The 21,721-nt window shown below is 36.3% G+C and overlaps 1 protein-coding gene across 1 annotated transcript in view; it reads left to right on the top strand.

Moving 5' to 3' along the window:
• Positions 1-21,721, top strand: part of LOC149776789 (Na(+)/citrate cotransporter-like) — a 68,730-nt gene that overhangs the window by 17,792 nt on the left and 29,217 nt on the right. The window contains exons 2-9 of the mRNA XM_089941479.1: positions 2,042-2,191; positions 2,598-2,713; positions 3,827-3,969; positions 6,498-6,612; positions 14,396-14,575; positions 15,877-16,005; positions 19,802-19,891; positions 20,741-20,845. Of these exons, the coding sequence (XP_089797605.1) occupies positions 2,042-2,191; positions 2,598-2,713; positions 3,827-3,969; positions 6,498-6,612; positions 14,396-14,575; positions 15,877-16,005; positions 19,802-19,891; positions 20,741-20,845 (1,028 nt within the window). The remainder of the gene's footprint in view (positions 1-2,041; positions 2,192-2,597; positions 2,714-3,826; positions 3,970-6,497; positions 6,613-14,395; positions 14,576-15,876; positions 16,006-19,801; positions 19,892-20,740; positions 20,846-21,721) is intronic.

The raw sequence follows: 21,721 nt of genomic DNA, 5'->3' as shown, positions 1-21,721 counted from the left end.
TTTTCTAAGGCATGAACGGCTGGCGGTACGGAACACGATGAAGAGAAGCCATGCAGATGTGCGGTTGATAGATATTTGGCAGTTTGTTTTATATGTGGTCTTGCATTAATTAGAGTAAAATTTAGGTATAGAATGGACACGTCGGGCTTTCTAATTTACAACTGAAGTTGTATTGAAGTCTTTGGAAAGTTGGGGTAAACTTATGACTCCTAGCGAGAATCGCGCCAGGGTTTGACAACCGCGCTATCAAGTAAGGATACTTGGCTTGTAACATTATTTATAGTCGATCACATCTCTGTCCGTCAGTGGTCATCCATCAATTATATTTCGTTTGTTTATCCATCAGCACATGTAAAATCCACATTTTATTCTTTTAGATTTGAAGTGTTTGCCTATGGTTGACTTTGCATTAGTCGTGGAATCTGTTACTTGTCCATCAATGATTATCGCGTTGGTCTTTCCGTCTAAAAGTCATTGAAGCAAGATTTAAACACCGGAGACTGGCTATCTTACAACACACTGATTTCTCGTTTTGAGCTAAAACAATCTTTATTGGTTGAATCGTCTCTATCAAGTGTAAATTATGTTAATTAAAATGAAACAGTTTAAACCTATAAGTATCATTATTTTCTTAATATAGGAAATAATTTGCACCTTCACCGGTCGTCTGCATTGTGCCTTTTTGTGCCATATATTTATGCTTGCCAAAACGTATTTTACATGTAAAATGTTGCAGGAAGAAAGAATGTTGGGAGATAATTTTTATTAGTGACTATTGTTAGAGCGTCCACCTCTGATGCGGGAGGTCGCGGGTTCGAACTCTGGCCGAGTCATACAAAAATGGTACTAACAGCTGCCTTGCTTGGCGCTCAGCATTAGGAGGTTAGTGTTAGGACTGGTCGGCCTGGTGTCAGGATAATGTGACTGGATGAGACATCATGCTACATGTCTGCGGCATGATACCCAAGTGCTAGATATCACTATGAACTGTCACACTGCAGACATCGTAGGGATATGACTAATTTTTTTTTAAAGCTACGTAAAAAATATAAATCACACACACACACACACACACACACACACACACACACACACACACAGTCGTATGCCACTGCTATTGTTCTTCACTATAATAATTTTTATTTTAATTGTCCAAATTGTAGAAACCGCATATTTTTTTTACAATGTATTGAAATGTTTTCTTAAAATGAATTTATTAAAATTGATTTTACGATTGTGCTACATCGTAATTGCCAGCCCCATTTCCATTCTAACTTACTAAGAGGCTACGGCTATGACAGTTTTATCAGTTTGTTTTTGTTATGCTCTCTATTCTTGTTGTTCAAGCAAAACAGCCAGTTCTTGAATTATTTATTTCTAAAACAATTTTTGGTACCAAAGATTCCTTCCTCTGCTCGTACGGCATATTGATATAATACACGTGTCAGGTATGGCTAAAGCAACTATGTAGACAGTGTATAAAATATTGCTGTGTATGTCAAGATTCTCTCTGCATGAATGCAGTGTGCATGCAAATTATTCTACGTAACACACAACCTTTTGAACTGCTTATCTATTTTTTCCGTAATAGCTATTCTGTACCGCGATGTTATCATTTATTTGTAACACTTACCTGTACATAAATGCCTATAGCAAGAAAACACTTGGTAGTCAAAAACATTCATACATCAATAGAAATGAAATTGACTATTTACTAATTCAACAACATAATCAGTTGTTTTCCTTCCGGATTCATTTTTTCCTTGAAAAAAGAATAAAATATAAACTCTATATATTTTGAACGGTATTCACATAACACGTCTTCAATATGCCTCTATATAGGTTTCGAATTTTCGCAGTTATTTTTCGGTATTTTCGAAAGGCCCTCGCTAAAAATAAATTCAAAAAACAACACACGAATTTTGAATGAATAGCTTTTCAAAATAAGTATAAAAAAATCCCATGGAGATGGTCATAAGTTCTGGACCATCATGTATCATTTAGTTCTGAACTAACTATTTAATTTCATCCTTGCTTTCAGGAGGCGCTATGTGCGTACGCAATAATAATTATGGCTGTCTATTGGCTTACAGAAGCACTTCCGATTGCAGTTACATCATTACTTCCCATTTTCCTGTTTCCGGTTTTGGGGTTGATGACAGCAAAGGACGTGTCGGCAAAATACATAAATGTAATATTTTTCATATTTTAGATTGAAAATTAGATCCAAATTCATTCATATTGTATTGTATTTAGAAAACACATTTATGATACTTAGAAATGATTTGTTGTGCTTTCTCGAGCCTTTTTTATTTATCTATAGTTTTTTTTAAAGACAGAGCATAGCATATATTCATCATAGCGTTCTTTTAAAGTGCATAGGATTGGTCAATTGAGTTATTTCATTTATTTAATTGCCTCTATCACTCTCTAGTGAATTTAATAAAAGCAGCATGCATTAATTACAGTGCAACTAAATTCACTATAGATTTCCAAATAGCTTTGCGATACCTTATTGTGAGAGATAACTATTGACTGTCCCTTTTGTTCTGCTAAAAATGATGCTTCCTGATGACAAAATGCTTTTCTCTCATCAGGATACATCTACGTTGTTTATCGGGGGTCTTATTATGGCTGCTGCAATAGAACATTGGAACATCCATAAACGTATCGCCTTAAAAATCCTGATGTATGTTGGATCAGAACCAAGATGGTAAGTATTTTATCTACAGTCTGATATCTTTCTCCCGACTTCCATTGTTCAGGATATTTGTTTAATGCTATTTCACAATAGAAAATATGTATTGGATATAATTCAGTTTTTGTCTCGCTTATACATAATGTGTCCTGAGAAGGTTAGATGGCGGCGATCTGTGTCGACTAATGAATATAGATTTTTAATATCCTCAGTGTAGGAATGGCTTGAAAAGAAAACCAAAGCAAGGGAACTGAAATGGTTGAAGAAGCAGAAATTAATCATTATGCTCTATTGCAGCTTCCGCTGTACGCGATATACCGGGATATTTGAGTTCTTTTTCTCACTTGCCAGAGATGCGACCACGATCATTGCGGTAACACACGTCTTTGAAATCAGCTACTTCTACAACGATTATTTGATTGCTGTTAAACTTAAGCTGCTGGTCACCATCAGAATATCTAAGTCTTAGCCAATCATTTTACTCAGAAGCGTTGTGATCGTTTTCATTAAAGATTTATCTCAATAATGGGGTCGGGGTAAGGGTGGGATGCGGGCAAGGTGGATATACATTTGTGCAGGTAAATTGCTCACCATTCTTCTAGTTTTGTACTGTGTTTTACAGCTTCTGACTTCCTTTAGCATCCCTTCATCGATCCTTTCTCACGACCTGGATAACTATGATAACAGCCGCTGCGTAACCTTTGTATGTTAAGTAAATGTACTGCGAAATTTGTTTCACATATCGTAAGAAAATGGAAAAATTAAGACACCAACAAAAGAGAATAAGGGGTATCATTAAACAGATTGTTATGTATTGAACACAAAGAAGATTTTTAACCATCATTTTCACGTATTCTTCACCAGTTTTTAAAAGGTAAAGTTCAAGGTCAACCGCATTAAGATGTATATTTCCTTTATATGCTCTAACATTTTCAAGACGTATTCAATCCTTCTGAAACCTTACAGAAATTGTTTCTTTGACGGATTGAATCATGTTATGTCCTAGCTGCTCCTGGGATCAGGGGTCAACCGTGAGAGCAATGTAGTTCACACACCAATTATCCGTGAAGCTTTTATTTAGTCATTTGCATGCTACTTTGATACTATCAGTTTGTGTGAATCCTACAGGTTACTCTTGGGACTGATGGTGCCCACGTGGTTCCTGTCCATGTGGATCAGTAACACCGCCACCACAGCCATGATGATTCCAATCGCTAACGCTATTCTTGTGCAGATTAAAAAGACGGCGGTAGACACCAAGGAAGTGGAGGGTAGGAAGAATTTACCACGCTGGATAGAATCTCGATTTTTATTGGCAAAATTACGAGGATTAAACAGAAAGGCTATCGACGAATATTTTTAGGAAAAATTATCATTATCGTATTATATTTTCTTTTCTATTTGTTGCTTTCCGCGAACTATCGGTTCACGAGGCAATTTAGAAAACTTGACATACATGTTTCTGTTTTTCTATTAATGAGAATGGGGAAATATAGACACATGATTATTTTTCCTTTGTCAACTTTACGTAAAACTATAGGTTAAATATTACACATGTTTGAGTATACGTGAGACCTGTGCACACCGGAAATTATTGTGATATCTCTGAAAGATAAAAATGACAATTTTATTGACATGTCACTGTATTAATGACGCGAAATTTGTGTTTTTCTCGAGAAAGAAAACGGTTCAGGAAAGCATGATGTCACCGAATGGAGAACTTTAGTTTCAGTATTGACTCATAGCCAATCGAAATTGGCCTTACAAAGATTTAAGTCTTTGAGAGATTTATTCACACATTATCTCTAGCTCAAACTCAGTTTCAAACCTTGTATGGCCCTCCAGACCAGGTGATTAGAATTTGTCGAGTATTAGTATTACTGAGTTTGATAATATGGGTAATTCTGATTCGAAGTTTCTACAGCTGTAACAGTGAATATCACCAGTATCGGATCTAGGTGCGATGGGTAGATGGGGCGGAGCATCCCCATCCCAGTATCACGAATAGCAAGCGAGCCCGGAACAGTTGAAGCGATTCCTAGAGTACGTTCAGATGCTTCAGGGGCCCGACTGCACTGCCCCCCCTCCCAGGGCTTTCCATCCCATACATATATATATATATATATATATATATATATATATATATATATATATATATATATATATATATATATATATATATATTACTTGTTTATACCCTTCCAAACGATATTTCTGAATATGTATATGATGATCAACTTTATTAATGTGCAAAGGGTGCATACAATACTGATAATATTTATGTACATTAATTGTCTCGATCAATTAATGCATTACTGGACGAGCCGTTATCTGATAGTGGCAAATCACATGATGGGTTCTAATTAAACAAAAATGCAAGAAAAATATAAAAATACAAAACGGTAGTAAAAGTACAAGACAGCCAAAAAGGGAGGAGGAAACAAGAAAAAAATGCACATCAAAAACATATACACACACAATATCTGGAGTTCAAATGCATGTACTCTAACTAATCTCTTAGCTAAAATCTACACGCCACTTGGATACAATACTTGTATGATGGTTGATACGTACACACGCCACTTGGATACATTACTTGTATGATGGTTGATACGTACACACGCTACTTGGATACAATACTTGTATGATGGTTGATACGTACACACGCCACTTATATATAATACGTGTATGATAGCTAATATTTACAAACGCCAGTTGGAAACAGTACTCGCGTGATAGGTGATATCTACACACGCCACTTGCATACTGTAATTGCATGAAAGCTGAAATATAAGCACGCCACTTGGATACATTACTCGCATGATAGTTTATATTTACGCACGCCATTTGGATACAGTACTTGTATGATAGTTATTATTTATACACGCCAAATGGATACATTCCTTGCATGATAGTTGATATTTACACACACCACTTGCACACATTTACTTGCATAATAGTTGATATTTACACATGCCACATGGATACATTGTTTGCATGACAGTGGACATTTACACACGCCACTTTGATGTCGTGCTAGTATGGTTATGTCGTTTACACAAGCCTCTTGGATACAGTGCTAGTATGGTTATGTCGTTTACACAAGCCTCTTGGATACAGTGCTAGTATGGTTATGTCGTTTACACAAGCCTCTTGGATACAGTGCTAGTATGGTTATGTCGTTTACACAAGCCTCTTTGATGTCGTGCTAGTATGGTTATGTCGTTTACACAAGCCTCTTGGATACAGTGCTAGTATGGTTATGTCGTTTACACAAGCCTCTTGGATACAGTGCTAGTATGGTTATGTCGTTTACACAAGCCTCTTGGATACAGTGCTAGTAGAATAATGAAACCTTATAGACGCCGCTTTGATAGAACGCTTGTATGATCGTAGTTAATTACACAAGTCACTTGGATACAGTGCGTACATTATCGTGCATGTTTGTACACGCCACCTGGATAGACTGCTTTTATGATAGAAGGTGTTTACACGTGTCACTTAAAAACAGTGCTTATAAGATAATGTATATTTACACACGTCACTTGGATAGAGTGCTTGTTCGAGATGTGTTTCAACGTGTCACTTCTGTAGATTACTTGTATGAGAGTATATGTTTACACTTGCCACCTCCAATCTCACACCAGACAATCAATAAAAATTGTCACAATGTGTTTGATTCCATATACCTGTGCAGGTTTTACGACCAGTATATATTACGTGACATTGCATGTAAAACGCGAATTGTGTTTGAATAGATTAAGAAAATCAATTTTCATATTTTTTATACTTCTTTCAGGTGTGGATAATCCGGCATTAGAAGTGAAAGACATTGACTTAAAATCCTTATCTGACAGCTGTGAAACAATTCTAAACAGTGATTCACGCATCGATCTCTACGATAAGAGCAGCGAGTATGCAACATTACTAATACTATTACTGAATATTTCCATTCATAATTTTTAATGGCTTTACCACTACCATGACCATTATAAACACAATACTATAATTAGTGCTACCATCACGAGCAGATTCATCATCATTACATTACGTAATGGAAATGATCATGGGAACATTTAGTAGTGGAAATTAATGACATTTCCTCTCCAGCCCGTTTCTTTTTTCGCTTAAAGCTCCAGCATTACCTCGGTAACAGACTATCATCTGTAGTATGTATGATAATGGGGCACTGAGACCGGCTGGTCAATTCCAGTTCCCAGGCCCGAAACCCCTTCTAGATTCCCTAATTACGTTTCCACCGAGGAATTTTGTACCTGCGTACATATGCGATTGTAGCGCCATCAAGCGAATTTTCCAAGGAGTGTCCCTGGATTATTTTACCGCAGGTCCATGCATCCAAAATGAGCAAGCAGACAAATAAATATACGCTGATAAACATTTACTCCTTGTTACTTCATTGTAAATTATTTGCCTGTTTTGGGTCGCTAGCGCCCAGGTTCCGTATGTGCGCACGATCTCGTCGGTGGTTTTGTACCAGCATCGTTTAGAACTCAGCCATACTAATCGTTTTATGTTCGATAACTTCTACTTTGTGACGCTTCGAGAATTTCCGAATAGACACGTATTCTCGAATATAACAGTAATGAAATTATTTTTTTCCGGTGTATCTTGTGATACTTGTTACAATCGATGTAGTCCCGACAACAATTCTAGTTGGCATGCCTATGAGAGTTGTTATAATTTCAGCCACACCAATATTAACGGTGGTTGCCTTAACGAGTGCACAAATTGCATCCACGACAACATCAACGCATTATTATTTCGCGTATTAAACGGTTTTCTTGGTGATTTCATTTCGCAGATGTTTCTTTCACTTCGATTATTTTCACGCGTTGGTAACTTTAAGGGTCCATCACAGTTCTTCTATTAATATTGTCATCATGAAGTACAAATGGTTGACAGGCTGATTGGTGAAGGTAGGACTAATACCACCTAAGCAGCCTTGTATTGTTACGGGATAAGCACTGCCGACGTAAGCCTTGATAGAGGCAAGAAACACTACATGGTCTCCGAATCCCTCATTTTCAGTAATTTCGGCTGGGTTTCTCGTAAAGCCGTCTCGTCATTTCGAAATCAATATCGTTGATGTCCACACTGGACGTTTGCGGTGTTCCAATTTGATCTTGAGACATCACAAGCTAGCCCGGGTGGATGTCAGTAACTACCCGGTTGGTAAGATTGATTAAGTCCACTTTGGTGGTAAACCTGGTCAGGTCCACATTAACGCCATTTCGGGTCACAGCGCTTCCGGGTCTTTAATAGTTAAAAAGCTTTTCGCAGTCACAATTTTTTCAACAAGTGCTTGCGCGGATGGGCTTCACACGAGTGCTTTTTAGTGTATTTGCCAGTAAAAGTGAGTCAAGATCTTGTGATAAGTTTTATTAGTCCCTAAATAGCCAGTCAATGGAGTTTCATGGGACAGACTATTTCCTGTCTGTAAGGTTTCAGAACTACAGTTTGATAGTTCACCGACCACTCGTCACCAGCAGGTACCTCACGAGGTCTCCATTTTCTCATAAGAATTTTATTTTCAATGAAATAACAGACAGGTACTTCAGTAGCTTCAGTTTCACTAATATCCATTTGAAACAAACATATCTCTGGATCAGTTTCCTGTTCGGCGACAAGTGATTTTCGTTTGTCACCCTGATTAGAATCAAGAGAACGAGTAGTTAAAAAATGATTATTGTGACCAATACCTTCTGATTGATCCAAACAAGGAGTGAAAGTGACTTCTTCAAAAGCCTGACCAATACATGTGTCAACTAGAGGAATACTTTCCTTATCAACATCATTCTCAAAAGCTTTCTTTGCCATAGCTCTAGTAACTGCACAAGCTGGGTATAAATCTGGGAATTCTTTTCCAATAGGATCGACTTTCTGGTCCAAACAAGGCTTGTCAGTTACAAGTGAATTAACCAAAACCTTTGTTTCCAGATAAGTCATTGTCTGGTAATAAATGAATGCCCTCAGTTGGTGAAGCATACACAATGTTCTGACTGTCACGGGTCCTGAGACTAAGTCTGATGACAAATTTACAAAGTGGACAGGAACATTAACAAAGTCGCACTTTACTCTCTGAATAAGAACACTCTCATTAGAAGAAGACTTCTCAGAAAAAAGCAAAGTGCCTGACAATAAGAATATCTGTGAAGCTCCTGTGTCCCTTACAATTTGAATAGGGATAGGATTGTCCGAATCACCCAAGAGTGATGCATAACCCTTGGACATTAATGGTTCATAATCCTCCATGATAAACTTAGACTGGGGTTTATTAGACCCAACAATTGTATTGCTTTCAATACATGACCGTAACTTTGGCCTCTTAGAAATAAAAACATCTGGAATAGGTTTATCTTGATTCTGATACTTATTTTTCAATTTGTAGCAATTAGAAATAACGTGTCCTTTCTTCTTGCAATAGGTACACGTAATAAGAGACAAGGATCTTTGATCAAGTTTATCTGAAGCTTGAATATTAAAAGTCTTTTATAATCTTGAATAAATTTTCTTGGCTAAGCACCATTTATCAAATATGTTTTATTTTCCTTACTTTGAAATTCAACATGAGTTTGTCCAGCTTATTTAAAAAAAAAATAGTTTCTTAAGTTTTACCGATAAGCCTCAGGAACTAACTCAAAACCCTTTAAGATGCACTCCTTAACCAGATCATATTCGCAACTTTGTTGAAATGACAGTGAATGGTAAGTGTCACTAGCTTTTCCAGTAAGTAAACATTGTAAAAATAGAGTCCATTTCTCCCTTGGCCATTTAAAATTTTCAAATATATTTTCAAAACGATGGAAATATTTGTCTTTTTTTTATAAAAGGGGCATTAACCTAATATTCTCTGTAACATCAAAACTTGAATTTGTGTCTAAAGTGGGAATATGCTTTTCACTTGCATGTTCCATTTCTTCTTTTCTAAGTTCCCTCTCTTCCTTATCTATTTGCAATTGCATGTGCAATCTTTCTGTCTCTCTTTTTCTTCCTTATCTATTTGCAATTGCATGTGCAATCTGTCTGTCTCTCTTTTTCTTCCTTATCTATTTGCAATTGCATGTGCAATCTGTCTGTCTCTCTTTTTCTTCCTTATCTATTTGCAATTGCATGTGCAATCTATCTGTCTCTCTTTTTCTTCCTTATCTATTTGCAATTGCATGTGCAATCTGTCTGTCTCTCTTTTTCTTCCTAGTCTAATTGCTTTTGTATTTCCTCTTTCTGTAACTGCATTTCTTCCTTTTGTAACTGCATATCTTTCTTTCTCTCTTTCTTCCTTATCTAATTGCATTTGCATTTGTTTTTATTTTCTTTCTGTAATAACATTTATTATCTCTGTTTTTTCCCAATAAACGTCGTTCTTTCTCTTTCTCCAATTGCAATTGCATTTGGTTTTCTTCTTTATCTTTCTGAAGTTCTAGCTTCCATAACTCTAATTTCAGCTTGTATTTTAAATGTAATTCCTTTACTTATATGTCAGATTCTGACACAGACCTACTGATCGAAACGAAAGCACTTTTATCCAAAACATTCTTTTCAACCAATACCAAATATTGGACCAAAATATATTTTATTTCTTGCTTCGTTAAGGAAGTCTTTGCCTCAGAAAGTTAATATTTTCTTGCAAGTTGAAACAATTCTTCCATTTTCTAATTGTTCATGGGTAGAATTTGAAAGAAAGATTTCCACTTTTGATGACATGATGACATTGCAAAAAAAGCTTACTAAATTCACTAAAGATTTAAAAATTGTAACACAATACTTAGGATTTTAAAAATTTTAACAACTATTAGAATTCAAATTAAAAAAACAAACCTTTCTGAAATATTTTAGCCAAAATTCATATATCGTAAGTACGAGCACCCTAATGTCTTCTTACGCTTTTAGGCTCATTTAAACAGTAACAATAAAATAGTGAAAACAACAAACTTCGTAAATTTAACAAATAATTTATTTCCTTACAACAATAAGGTAACAATGAGAAAAAGAACTTACGGTTTTACGAATCGAATAAAAAAAATAATCCAAGAATAATCCAAGCATTAAAAAATAAAAGTCCTTGTAATAAAATGTTCTTATGAAATTGAGTTTGAATCTCGATGAAATACAAAACGGAAGGAGATGACGTATGTTGTGGTCAATGTAATATTGATGTGTCAACGTTTCTTTATTGAATTACAGAAAATAACATTCCAGTGTTTGCATTCTGTAAATTTTTATAACAGTCTTTGTTCAAGAATTTATTTAAAGCACAAATATTTCCAGGAAAAAATAATCTCTTAGAACCCAAATAATCTGAAGAAAAATTGAAAATTGAATTCAAACTGGTCACATTTTAAAAACACCTGAACGTCTCCATTGTTAACGCAAGAATAAAAGTGTTTCTCATTACATCTATATTAAATCAAGCTACTGCGCAAAACAGATGCCCCGATGAGGGTCAACCTTCCGGTGAAACTAGAGTTTCGAAATAATTGCTACATGTTATTTGTCACGTGCGTCAGGTAAGGCCTCGATTTTAGTTTATGAGGGCATCATTAGATACAAAGTTCTGTGTACGAAAAACTGAACTGACTTTCTGGAAAATAAATTTCTGAAGAATGTCCAATCCAGTAAATAAAATTGCACTACAATGGCATTTAATGGAATAAAAAATTAAAACCTAAGAAACAAACAATTAAATTATATCAAATATACATAACACTTATTATAGTAAAACAAGTACATTAGTCATTTGTATAAGTCAAACACAGACGCGCCAAGATAAATTGGCTTTGTTTACTTCTGCTCGGATTTCTTGCTGTGTATAACAAGGAGTTCACCGTCTAATATCATATGGGATGCAAGACCAATGCGGATTTGCTTTCATGGTTAATCAATTCTTCTGGCGAACGCGTCATTATTCACGACTTTAAAAATGTTTTCTCAAACTCATTAGTTCTCAGGTCGGTGAACATTTCTATGAGCTGCGTCTTTCGGGGGCGCTGCTGAAACCGAAGCATCAGCTGGACTTTATATATATGAATTCCCCAACATCAGATGCAACTGTAGATTGTACACGTGGGTACATAATTAAGTTTCTTGCTCATGTTCGATACAAACCTGAAACTTGAGTCGGCCACGATTCCACACCGATATGGTGAAAGGCACATGCGCAGCATCCAAAGCACTCCTGTGGGGGGAAGCGAATAATCCTTGTGGGTGTTGTGCAGCTTGTTTGGCTACCACAGTTTAACTTCAAAGAAGTATCCCTTGTCATTGTTGCTGTGGTACTCGTACATCAGCGTGATTGATCCCTATCTGTCATCGAGCTGAGTTGTAATGGTGACTATTCATAGAAATTCTATCGTGGACACCACGTTCGATAAAACAGATGATGAGTGGTTGAGGAATACTGCCGAATTTTACCACGAAGACGTTCACTCACGACCATTATTTAGAAAGGCTTCACAGCGTCTTTACATGGTTTGCATGAGTGTGGAGTGATTGTCTAGTAAACATCGAGCTCGAAAACTTGGGCTCATTGATGCACATAAGTGGCAGCTTCAGCACTGAAAACGGCTGCTATTTTACGAAGTTGCTCCACGGTTGAGGAAGTGACAGTAATGGGAGCGTATTTGCTTTTGCAGCACATTTTGGTGTCCTTGTTCCACGTTCTCAGAAACCGCAATTGTTTTCATCCTGAATATTATTTATTGGACTTCATGGTCTTTTACGTCAATGACATCTTTGGATTTTTCCTCGATAACAGGTTCCACATTCGTGTTGGCAAGTCTTTGTCGCCGCTCGCGATATTACTCGGCATTAGATCAGCATGATTGGCAAAACTGATGACGTCACTTTACTGCAATACCACGATTAAGGCGCATTGTCGGGCACCAGGGCGAACATTAACGTGAGCATATACACTTTTCAATATCCATAATAGCACATTCTACTGCAGTGTTAATATTTTTCAAGGCACAGTCCTTTGCATTGATTGCGTCCCAGTGCCATTGAACTTTCTGTATACACAAGGCGTTATTTAACTGGCTGCCTTTACCAGTCACCATCGAGTTTTCTTCCATATGCATACAGTGGTATCTGAATCCGAACTTCAGAATCTAGCTTATAGAGAGTCTTTACTATTCTCTGATATATAATATTGTTATGTAAATGGAAAAAGTCGTCTCCTCTCAGGTAGTGCTTGTGGACAGTATTTCTTTGAGAATTATAAGCACGCTGCTGTCGTAAACTGTTGCATATACATTTCTTGCAGTCTTACGGATGACGTGACTTTACTGCAATACCACGATTAAGGCACATTGTCGGGCACAAGGGCGAACATTAACGTGAGCATATACACTTTTTAATATCCATAATAGCACATTCTGCCGCAGTGTTAACTATTTTCAAGGCACAGTCGTTTGCATTGATTGCGTCTCAATGCTATTAAACTTTCTTATTATATCAATGTTGCAAGCCCATCTGAGCCTCTTGGGTATCAATCAACATACCAGAAAAATCAGAGGTTGTTTCAGATCAGAAATATGTATGTGGTTGTAATCAACGTTGTCTTTGCACTATCAGACTTGAGTTTCAAATCCTGTGAAAACGCAATATAAACTAACCAGAAATAATAAAGAAAAATAATATAGTCAACCACTGTGATTCTAATCTGAAATGTCTCGACCAAGAATGTGATACGCTTACTGGTTAAACCACCAATAACTCTTAAAATGTAAAAGAAAAGAACTCATATATAAATTTATCAGCGATGACGCCATAACATGTGATACATTCCTTTTATTTACCGATGTCATAACGAATACATTTTAAAATTTCCATTACATTACCTATTATTTTCGATAGTGTACATGTCTCGCATTATCATTGTTAAAGATCGTACAGGTGGCCCCACAGCATTATCGTTGCTGATACTCTAATTTGGTAATTCTCTGTCCCAAATTATTAAATTATCACTTCCTGCAACAATAATTTAAATCGTTTTCTTATGGATGTGGCCATTCTCTTGTATATGTCAGGAAATGCTTGATTCCTCTTTGATAATTATAGAGACGCAGAAAAGTAATTGTTCGATTATACAAAAGACAATATACTGCAGGTAGAGTGCCGCATATCGATTGTAACAGTGATACAATTATCTGTCTGCGAGCGTACAGCGGCTGCATTGATCTGGGAACAAAACAACCAGCTTGGGCACCTCGTGAAAATTTCGCTTGGATGCCTACATGGTTTACAATCGTAATGAGCGTGTGTTCAAAGCGTCCAGTTGGAAAAAGGTTATGGGGAGTTCCATAGGTATTCCGGTAATATGAACTGGAACTGGGCAACCTCTCTCAAAACCCCAGTTTATCATACTAGTTATATTGACGTGGATACAATTAGTAGGGTAAAGGAGAAATACTAACGGGGAAGTCAGGAAATACTGACAAAATTTAAAGAACGACGATTTTGTTCCTGATGTAGAAAACTATGGATTTCATGTGTAAACTTGACCTATTTTTACGACTGTTGTACAGCAATGCCTAACAATTTACATCATGAACCCGCTACTGTTTGCGAAGGTACGTCTTAACAATACTAGCAGTTTATTAAACAAACATAACATGACAAGATCCGACGTTAGATACTTTGGATATTTTCTCGCTTGTTTTTTCTCTTTTTTCCTACAAGCGTCAAAGATGTAGAAGTGAAAAACGAAGAGGAGGAGGCTAAGGAAATGCGACAAGATCCACATTATTTGGGCCTGTGCAAAGCACTGTCTTTGTGTATTGCGTATTCCGCCAATATTGGAGGCACCGGAAGTCTTACTGGCACAGGACCCAACCTTGTCTTCAAGGGCCAGATTGACATGTAAGTGTGTATTCTATTTGCATATATATATATATATATATATATATATATATATATATATATATATATATATATATATATATATATATATTAATGTACAGCAAAAGCAAAGATCTGTGTTAGGTCATGCTTTTAATATCCTATTCGCATTGCAGCTAATCTTAGTAGCGGATCAGAATGAAATCACGTTTCAAAATATGGAGAGAAAAAATTGCATATGTGTCGGCATGTAGCACATTTAATCTGAGAACAACAATATGATGTTACATTTCATATACATCAACAATGTATTTATTGATTAACGAGCAATATTCTGTCTTAGAACTCTTTCATTTTCGTAATATGAGTTTTATCTTTTTATTTAAATTGAGACAATCTGCGATACATTCATTTATATCATAAAATTTACAAAGGCTTTGCTCAGGAAACTATACGTAATTTGCTGGATAACATAGGTTCTTAATAATAGATGTGGACATGAGCGAATTTATTTATCCCATCGCCAACGAAGCTGGGAGATGATATAGCATTTTGCCGGTTGGTTCCTATGTTTGTTTACTCTTTCGTTACGCCCTGAATGTATTTAGCCTGCACTCAGTAATAGCTATGTAGATGAATCTCAAGAAAGGTAAGTCGGGCATATTTAAACCAAGTCACTGTTGTATGGTTCACGCATGAGTTGCATTACAGAAACATCATCTATTAAATCCACTCCATTAAACAATTATACATGCTTGTCTGATTTTAGTTGTTTGGTTGTATATCCTACTTTGTGGTCCACATGATCACCATCAACCAAGGCTTTGTCGTTGAACATACCCGAAGCCTCAGATTTTCACAGCATACAATATTTCAAGTGTGTGTTTTTGGTTTCTTTTCTGTACGTCAGTTGATTCTCTAGGTAAGCTCCGAAATGGTAAGTATCCACGAAATCCACCGTAATTTTAGTCATAACCGCTGTACCGTCCCATGGTTTTAACATGTAATTTTCCATAACTATCACAGGGTTTTATTTTAAAAATGGCTTCGTAATATTTTAATTCCTGTGACTGTCATACGGTCATTATTTTTACCGCGAATGTCCCTTATTATTACTGATGTCTCATTGTATTGTGTAATTAGTGCAAGCATCATTTGGCTATTTATGTTATATACTTGGAAGAGGTTGGCATGCGTAAATCTATTGAGCAGGTCTATTGAGCAGGTCGCTAACATGTTACGTTCCAAATATGCTTTTTCCTATAATTAGCAAAAATGTAATGATGCAGAATATTATAACATGTATTACAATACAATTTCAGAGTATATCAGAAGAATGGCCTTGATTCCCCTATCACGTTCGCGAACTGGATGGCGTTTTGTGTTCCCACTTCTTTCATCCTTCTGGTGATTTTGTGGATTTGGCTTCAAATTCATTTTCTGCGGTGCAGGTAAGAACCATGTTTATCTTTGTTAGGTGTCACTCTTCTTTCTTTTGAAGCGGTCAGATCAATAATTACTGAGACTGATTGTAAATCATTACACAAACAACTCTCGATCCAGTGATAAAAATCAAAACATGACGAATGTACCAAGCACCAGAACAGAAAAGGATGCTTTTTCTTGAAAGTCTTTCGCGATATTTTCTTTAGTTAAGTGTAATGATTTTTGATCGATGAAGATCGTGTTAAGATTCACAAATCAGTCTGGTACAACTTTAAAAATTGTCCCAAAACGAATTTACTGTTAGCTTATGATATTGTATGGATTCTCTCCAGTTGCGTTTTGCCATTTATCCTGGATCAGCCAATCAAAAGCTGAGTTCTGTCAGATAATAGAACTCTAAAAATTCAGATGATTTTGTCATTTTAATTAGCCGTAAGTTAGATTTTGCAGAAATCATATCACACAAAGGAGATGACGGTAAGGTGGTATGATATACAAATATTACAGAGGATCGCCTGACTAAAACTAATTCCATGGGACAATACATATTTGAGTTCTTGGACAATGTTCACACTTTTCTTTAAGACGTTTGTCTGCATTTGGCAGGGATAATAATAATAATAATAATAATAATAATAATAATAATAATAATTTTAAAAAATGAGGACTTTGTATAGCGCCTAATCTTTAGAAGCTCTAAGCGCTTTACAACATTAGACAACACCTATAAGCTAAAAAACATATAATGATATGATTACAAAAACAAACACCATGAAATTAGAAAACATATAAAACATGCTGAGAATATTTAAGGTAGGAAACATTATTAGGTTTTTAAGTTTGTTCTTGCAGCCGAAATAAGTGAGTTTTGAGAGCACTCTTGAATGTGATCACTGTGTCTTTGTGTCTAAGTTCAGTGGGCAATTCATTCCACGTTGCTGGGCCATGGTATGCAAAAAGAACGCTGTCCATATGACTTTGTTTTCATAATGGAAATAATGAGTATACGATTGGCAGAAGAGGAGCGTAAGTATCTTGCTGGTGTTTACACATGGGTGAGGTCGGATAGGTATGTTGGACTAGAGTCCGACAGTGAAACGTAGCACAGAGAACAAAATTTGTGTTTGATTCTGGATCGAATAGATAGCCAGTGTAGGCTACACAGCAGCGGGGAGGTGTGCTCTGATCGTGGTACTCTAAGTATGATCCAAGCAGCTGTGTTTTGAACCTTTTGAAGTTTCTGGAGTTACAACAGTCCAGTCTTGAAAGTACTAATGAACACACAAGTGTTTTAGTGGCATCAACTGAAAGATATTTGCGAATTGAGCTGATGCGTTTCAGCTCAAGATATGCAGCCTTCATATGTTCATGACATGTTGGTGTAATGTGAGAGTACTGTCCAGATTAACACCTATATTTCGTACTGATTGTGTGAATTTAATGTTAGTGTTGCTGATATTTATTGTTTGAGGTAAAGGATGTGAATGAGAAGGTCTTTGTGTTGTGATTAGAATGGCTTCAGTTTTATCATCATTCATCTGCAGCTTGTTACATGTCTACCATGATTTCACATCAGAAATGCACCTCTCTACACCTTGGATGGTAGCATCAACTTCAGTTGGGTGGCTAGATTTGTATATGTGTCATCAGCGTACAATTGGTGAGACACTGGATGATGATCTATGACACTAGAGAGTGACTGAGTGTATAGAATAAAGAGAACAGGTCCAAGAACAGACCCCTGTGGAATACCACAACATGAATCAACTGGGCTGGAGTGTATTCGATTTGCAGATACAATTTGTGTCCTGTTGACCAAGTAGGACTTGAACCACAGTAAGGCTGTATCATGAATGCCAAATACATGCTGGAGATGGTGAAGTAATATATCATGGTCTATTGTGTCAAATGCTGCAGACAAATCAAGGAGGGTGAGAACTGTAATCTTTCCGCTATCCAACGCAGAGAGAATGTCATTAACTACTTTTAGAAGAGTACTTTCATTACTGTGGCAAGGGCGATATGTAGATTGTACATTGCTAAAAAAAGAACTGTTTGAATTCGGATGTAATACTAGTTGGGAAAGAACAACCTTTTCTAAGATTTTTGATATGAATGGGAGATTAGAAACTGGGCGGTAGTTCTTTAAATCGTTATGGTCTAGTGTTGGTTTCTTCAGCAGAGGCTTTAGAATGGCAGTTTGGAAAAATGATGGGAATTTCCCTGATGAGAGAGAGGTATTAATAACATCAGTTAGTGAAGGCAATACTGGCTCTAAGCACTCAAGCAGCAGTGATGTTGGAATTGGATCAAGTTCACATGACTTTGGTGCACTCTTCGTCAGGGTTGTACGTACGAAATCCATAGAGACAGGTTCAAATGCTGCTAATGGTTGCCGCTCAAATTCTTTATCCCAACTGTATGGTGACGTCGAGTCAATTGAAATTGTGGTGTCAAGCTTATCTGTAATGGTTTGTACTTTGTCACGGAAGAAATTTGCAAACATGTCCGGAAGGTCGATAATGGTATCATCATGCACGTATTGTCACAGGGGTCTTGTACGTAATTGTACTTACGTGGATAAGGCAAGGGATAACGGTGATTCCTAAAAAACAACTCTTGTCTTAGGTATGAATATTTACGCGAAATGTCGCGATCAGACATCAGACTAAATGACCCTTCATACTGTTTAAGGCTCAGTAATTATCATAGGTACAAATGAGTTGGACTAACCCTGCATAATGGTTTCGTGGAGATCCAATACTCGTATCTGCCCGTTTTCAAAATGACAACGGAAGTTGATGGTCAAAATCATTGTCTTGCTTAAAGCAGCAGAATGTCCAAAAGGCACGATCAGCCCTGAATGTATGACGAGGCATGCTCAGCCGTGGATGTATGATAACAAGGCATGATCAGCCGTGAATGCATGATAACAATGCATGATCAGCCGTGAATGTATGATAACAAGGCATCATCAGCCGTGAATGTATGATAACAATGCATCATCAGCCATGAATGTATGATAACAAGGCGTAATCAGCCGTGAATGTATGATAACAAGGCATCATCAGCCGTGAATGTATGATAACAAGGTATGATCAGCCGTGAATGTATGATAACAATACATGTCAATGACCTCTAGTCTGTTTCGGAATATCTTTATACATGAATCGCTTCTCTTAGGTATTAAATTCCATTAGCTTAGAATACTAAATTAAGTTGAATCCGCCTGTACATAACGAACATTGTTTCAAATGTAACAAAGTATTCATATCCTAATAATCTTTCAATCGGATTAAAATCAGGATTTACTTATCAGTAAGTCTCCATGTTGTCGGAAATCTAGATTTTGACATTGAATAAGATTCAATACGTAAACAAAACGTGTAAATCAGGATAGGTTTTTGTACAAAGCTTATATAAACTCCCAGGTGGAATATTCACCTTGCAAGTTTGTATTTTCACGTGTATGAAAAACCATATAAATCTGACGAAAACGGAGATCTCCGAGGAATGAAGACTTGTTCACCTGTCAAATTCTGTGTTCTGAAGACCTCTGGAATTTCTGGTCCACTTTTTTAATCAGGTCAGATGAAGTGTTAAAATTAAGGAAATTTATCATATGCAACGGCTGATAATTTTCCTCACACAAACATATTTGGTTTCTAGAACAGCATTTGTCCCATTTTGTTAGAGAGTACCCATGCCAAGTTCGATCATAGTCACAATAGATTCGATTCTTTTTGCGATGTCCAGTTATTATTACAGACCACAATAACCCGTGATCATTGTTTTCCATAGGGGATGTTGCAGTTGTCAAAAGGGCAACAAGAAGAAAAGCAATGTGAAGGCTACCATACAAGAGGAGTATAGAAAGCTGGGCCCCATCAAGTAATCATTTTTAATCAAGTTTAATATCTGTGTACTCAGTCTATTTCTCGGTTGATAACTCTTTCCTATGCACACGCACGACTAACAATCAAATTGTAATACGATGTTTGCTCGCGAAAGAAATGAAAAGATTATGTTATCATTATATATGCATTGGTATGCATTGAAAAGTAGTAAGTGTCCTTCGTCATTTAATTTTGATGGTGTCATCGGTTTAAGTTGAATAGACCTTTTTCACGTCCAGTCAGATTTACCTCCCTTGTGCAAGGTGTCTGCAATCGTTTGTCTACCTGAATCTTTGACGTTACTTAAAGGAACGGAATTTGTCACAGACTGGTTTTTGTGAGATAGAACTGTAAATAATTGATTTATTCTGCCATATACTACTACTACTACTACTAATAATAATAATAATTCTTAAAAAATTAAAATAATTATCTCAATAACACAGACGCCATAATATCGTTAAATGTTTACTGGAGATAATGGTTCCAATACATTTACTACGAAAGATGACCCAAATGATGGCTGATAGTTATTTAAAGGGAAGTAATGATAAAGTCTGACATCACGTGCCAAGTATCTTTACGTCATCTTTGAATGGTATGGAGTTTGAATTAGTAGCTTCTGTAAATGTATACATCCTATGTATAATCTGTGAGAATTGGCATCAAACAAAAATTCCAGATACATTTTTTTCCACCGTAACAGTAAAATTATATGAATACGAAAATCTAGATAAGTTCAGACAGATAAAAAGAAATATACTTATCAGCATTGTCTTGATAAGAACTTTGAATTGATAACTATCAACTTGAAGAATGAAAATACTTCTATCATTTCTTTCAGTTTTGCTCAGGCCGCAGTGATGGTTCATTTTGTTGTTCTAGTGGTGCTGTGGATAACACGTGACTTGGGAGGAGTATCAGGGTGGGGAAACTGGTTAAATAAAAAGTAAGCACAACGATTCTTCTTCTTTGGGTCTTAGATAAGTTTATTTGAAAGTACGAGGAAAAGAAGGCACTCCTTATCTTGGAAAATATTTGATCGCACCCGTTCATTTTTATTTGTATTGATACCTCAAGAATGCCATGCAGATCAATCCAAACCGATGAAGTTTTAGATTATGATATGAAATGGAGTAGTTGATAGAGGCATACAAAGGTCTTGTAATTACGATCTATGCGATGATAGGGTAGATGACACGAAAACATACATTGGAAGGTGGTAGAGGTGTGATTGAGGTAGTAGCCTCAAAATTTTGCTTGTTTGGTTGCAGTTGTTCAGTTCATCGAAGAATCGCGCTGTTGGGGATGCTATATGATTACTCTTTGATTGAATACTGGCACTAATGCCAATAATAGGGCAAAGTTGTCGTTTGTAGTCCCGCTTGTTGGTCTACACAGAATCAAAGTTGATTGACATTGAGAATCAATGATTTTTCATTGACCACAAAATTAATTCATGCAGGTAAAGATTGCTTGTTTGTGTGCTTGTTTATTTGTTTATTATTTGCATTACATGTCTCAATTTAACGAAATGTTTTATTACTTAAATACTAAACAAAATGAAACCAAAGAATGTAAAAGAAAATGACCATAGTTTCTACAAGGGTAACACTGTCTCTTGATGGAATCATGGTTTTTATCATGAAAGCTTCACTGACACCAGAACTATATAATTCGGAGGAATATAGCTATTATTCCTTAGAGTTTAAGCCTTTGTTTTTTAATATTTTCAAATGATATTTTGGCATACATGACAAATAATACATTTTGTATCTAGCGTTTGTGGCGCCAGGTTTCCCACTGTTTACAGCGTAAACTATCC

This window comes from Sinohyriopsis cumingii, chromosome 18 (assembly GCF_028554795.1).
Source record: "Sinohyriopsis cumingii isolate HCF-2022 chromosome 18, ASM2855479v2, whole genome shotgun sequence".
Classification (NCBI taxonomy): Eukaryota; Metazoa; Mollusca; class Bivalvia; order Unionida; family Unionidae; genus Sinohyriopsis; species Sinohyriopsis cumingii.
The sequence above is the reverse complement of the archived record's forward strand: the minus strand, read 5'-3'. Positions and strand labels throughout refer to the sequence as shown.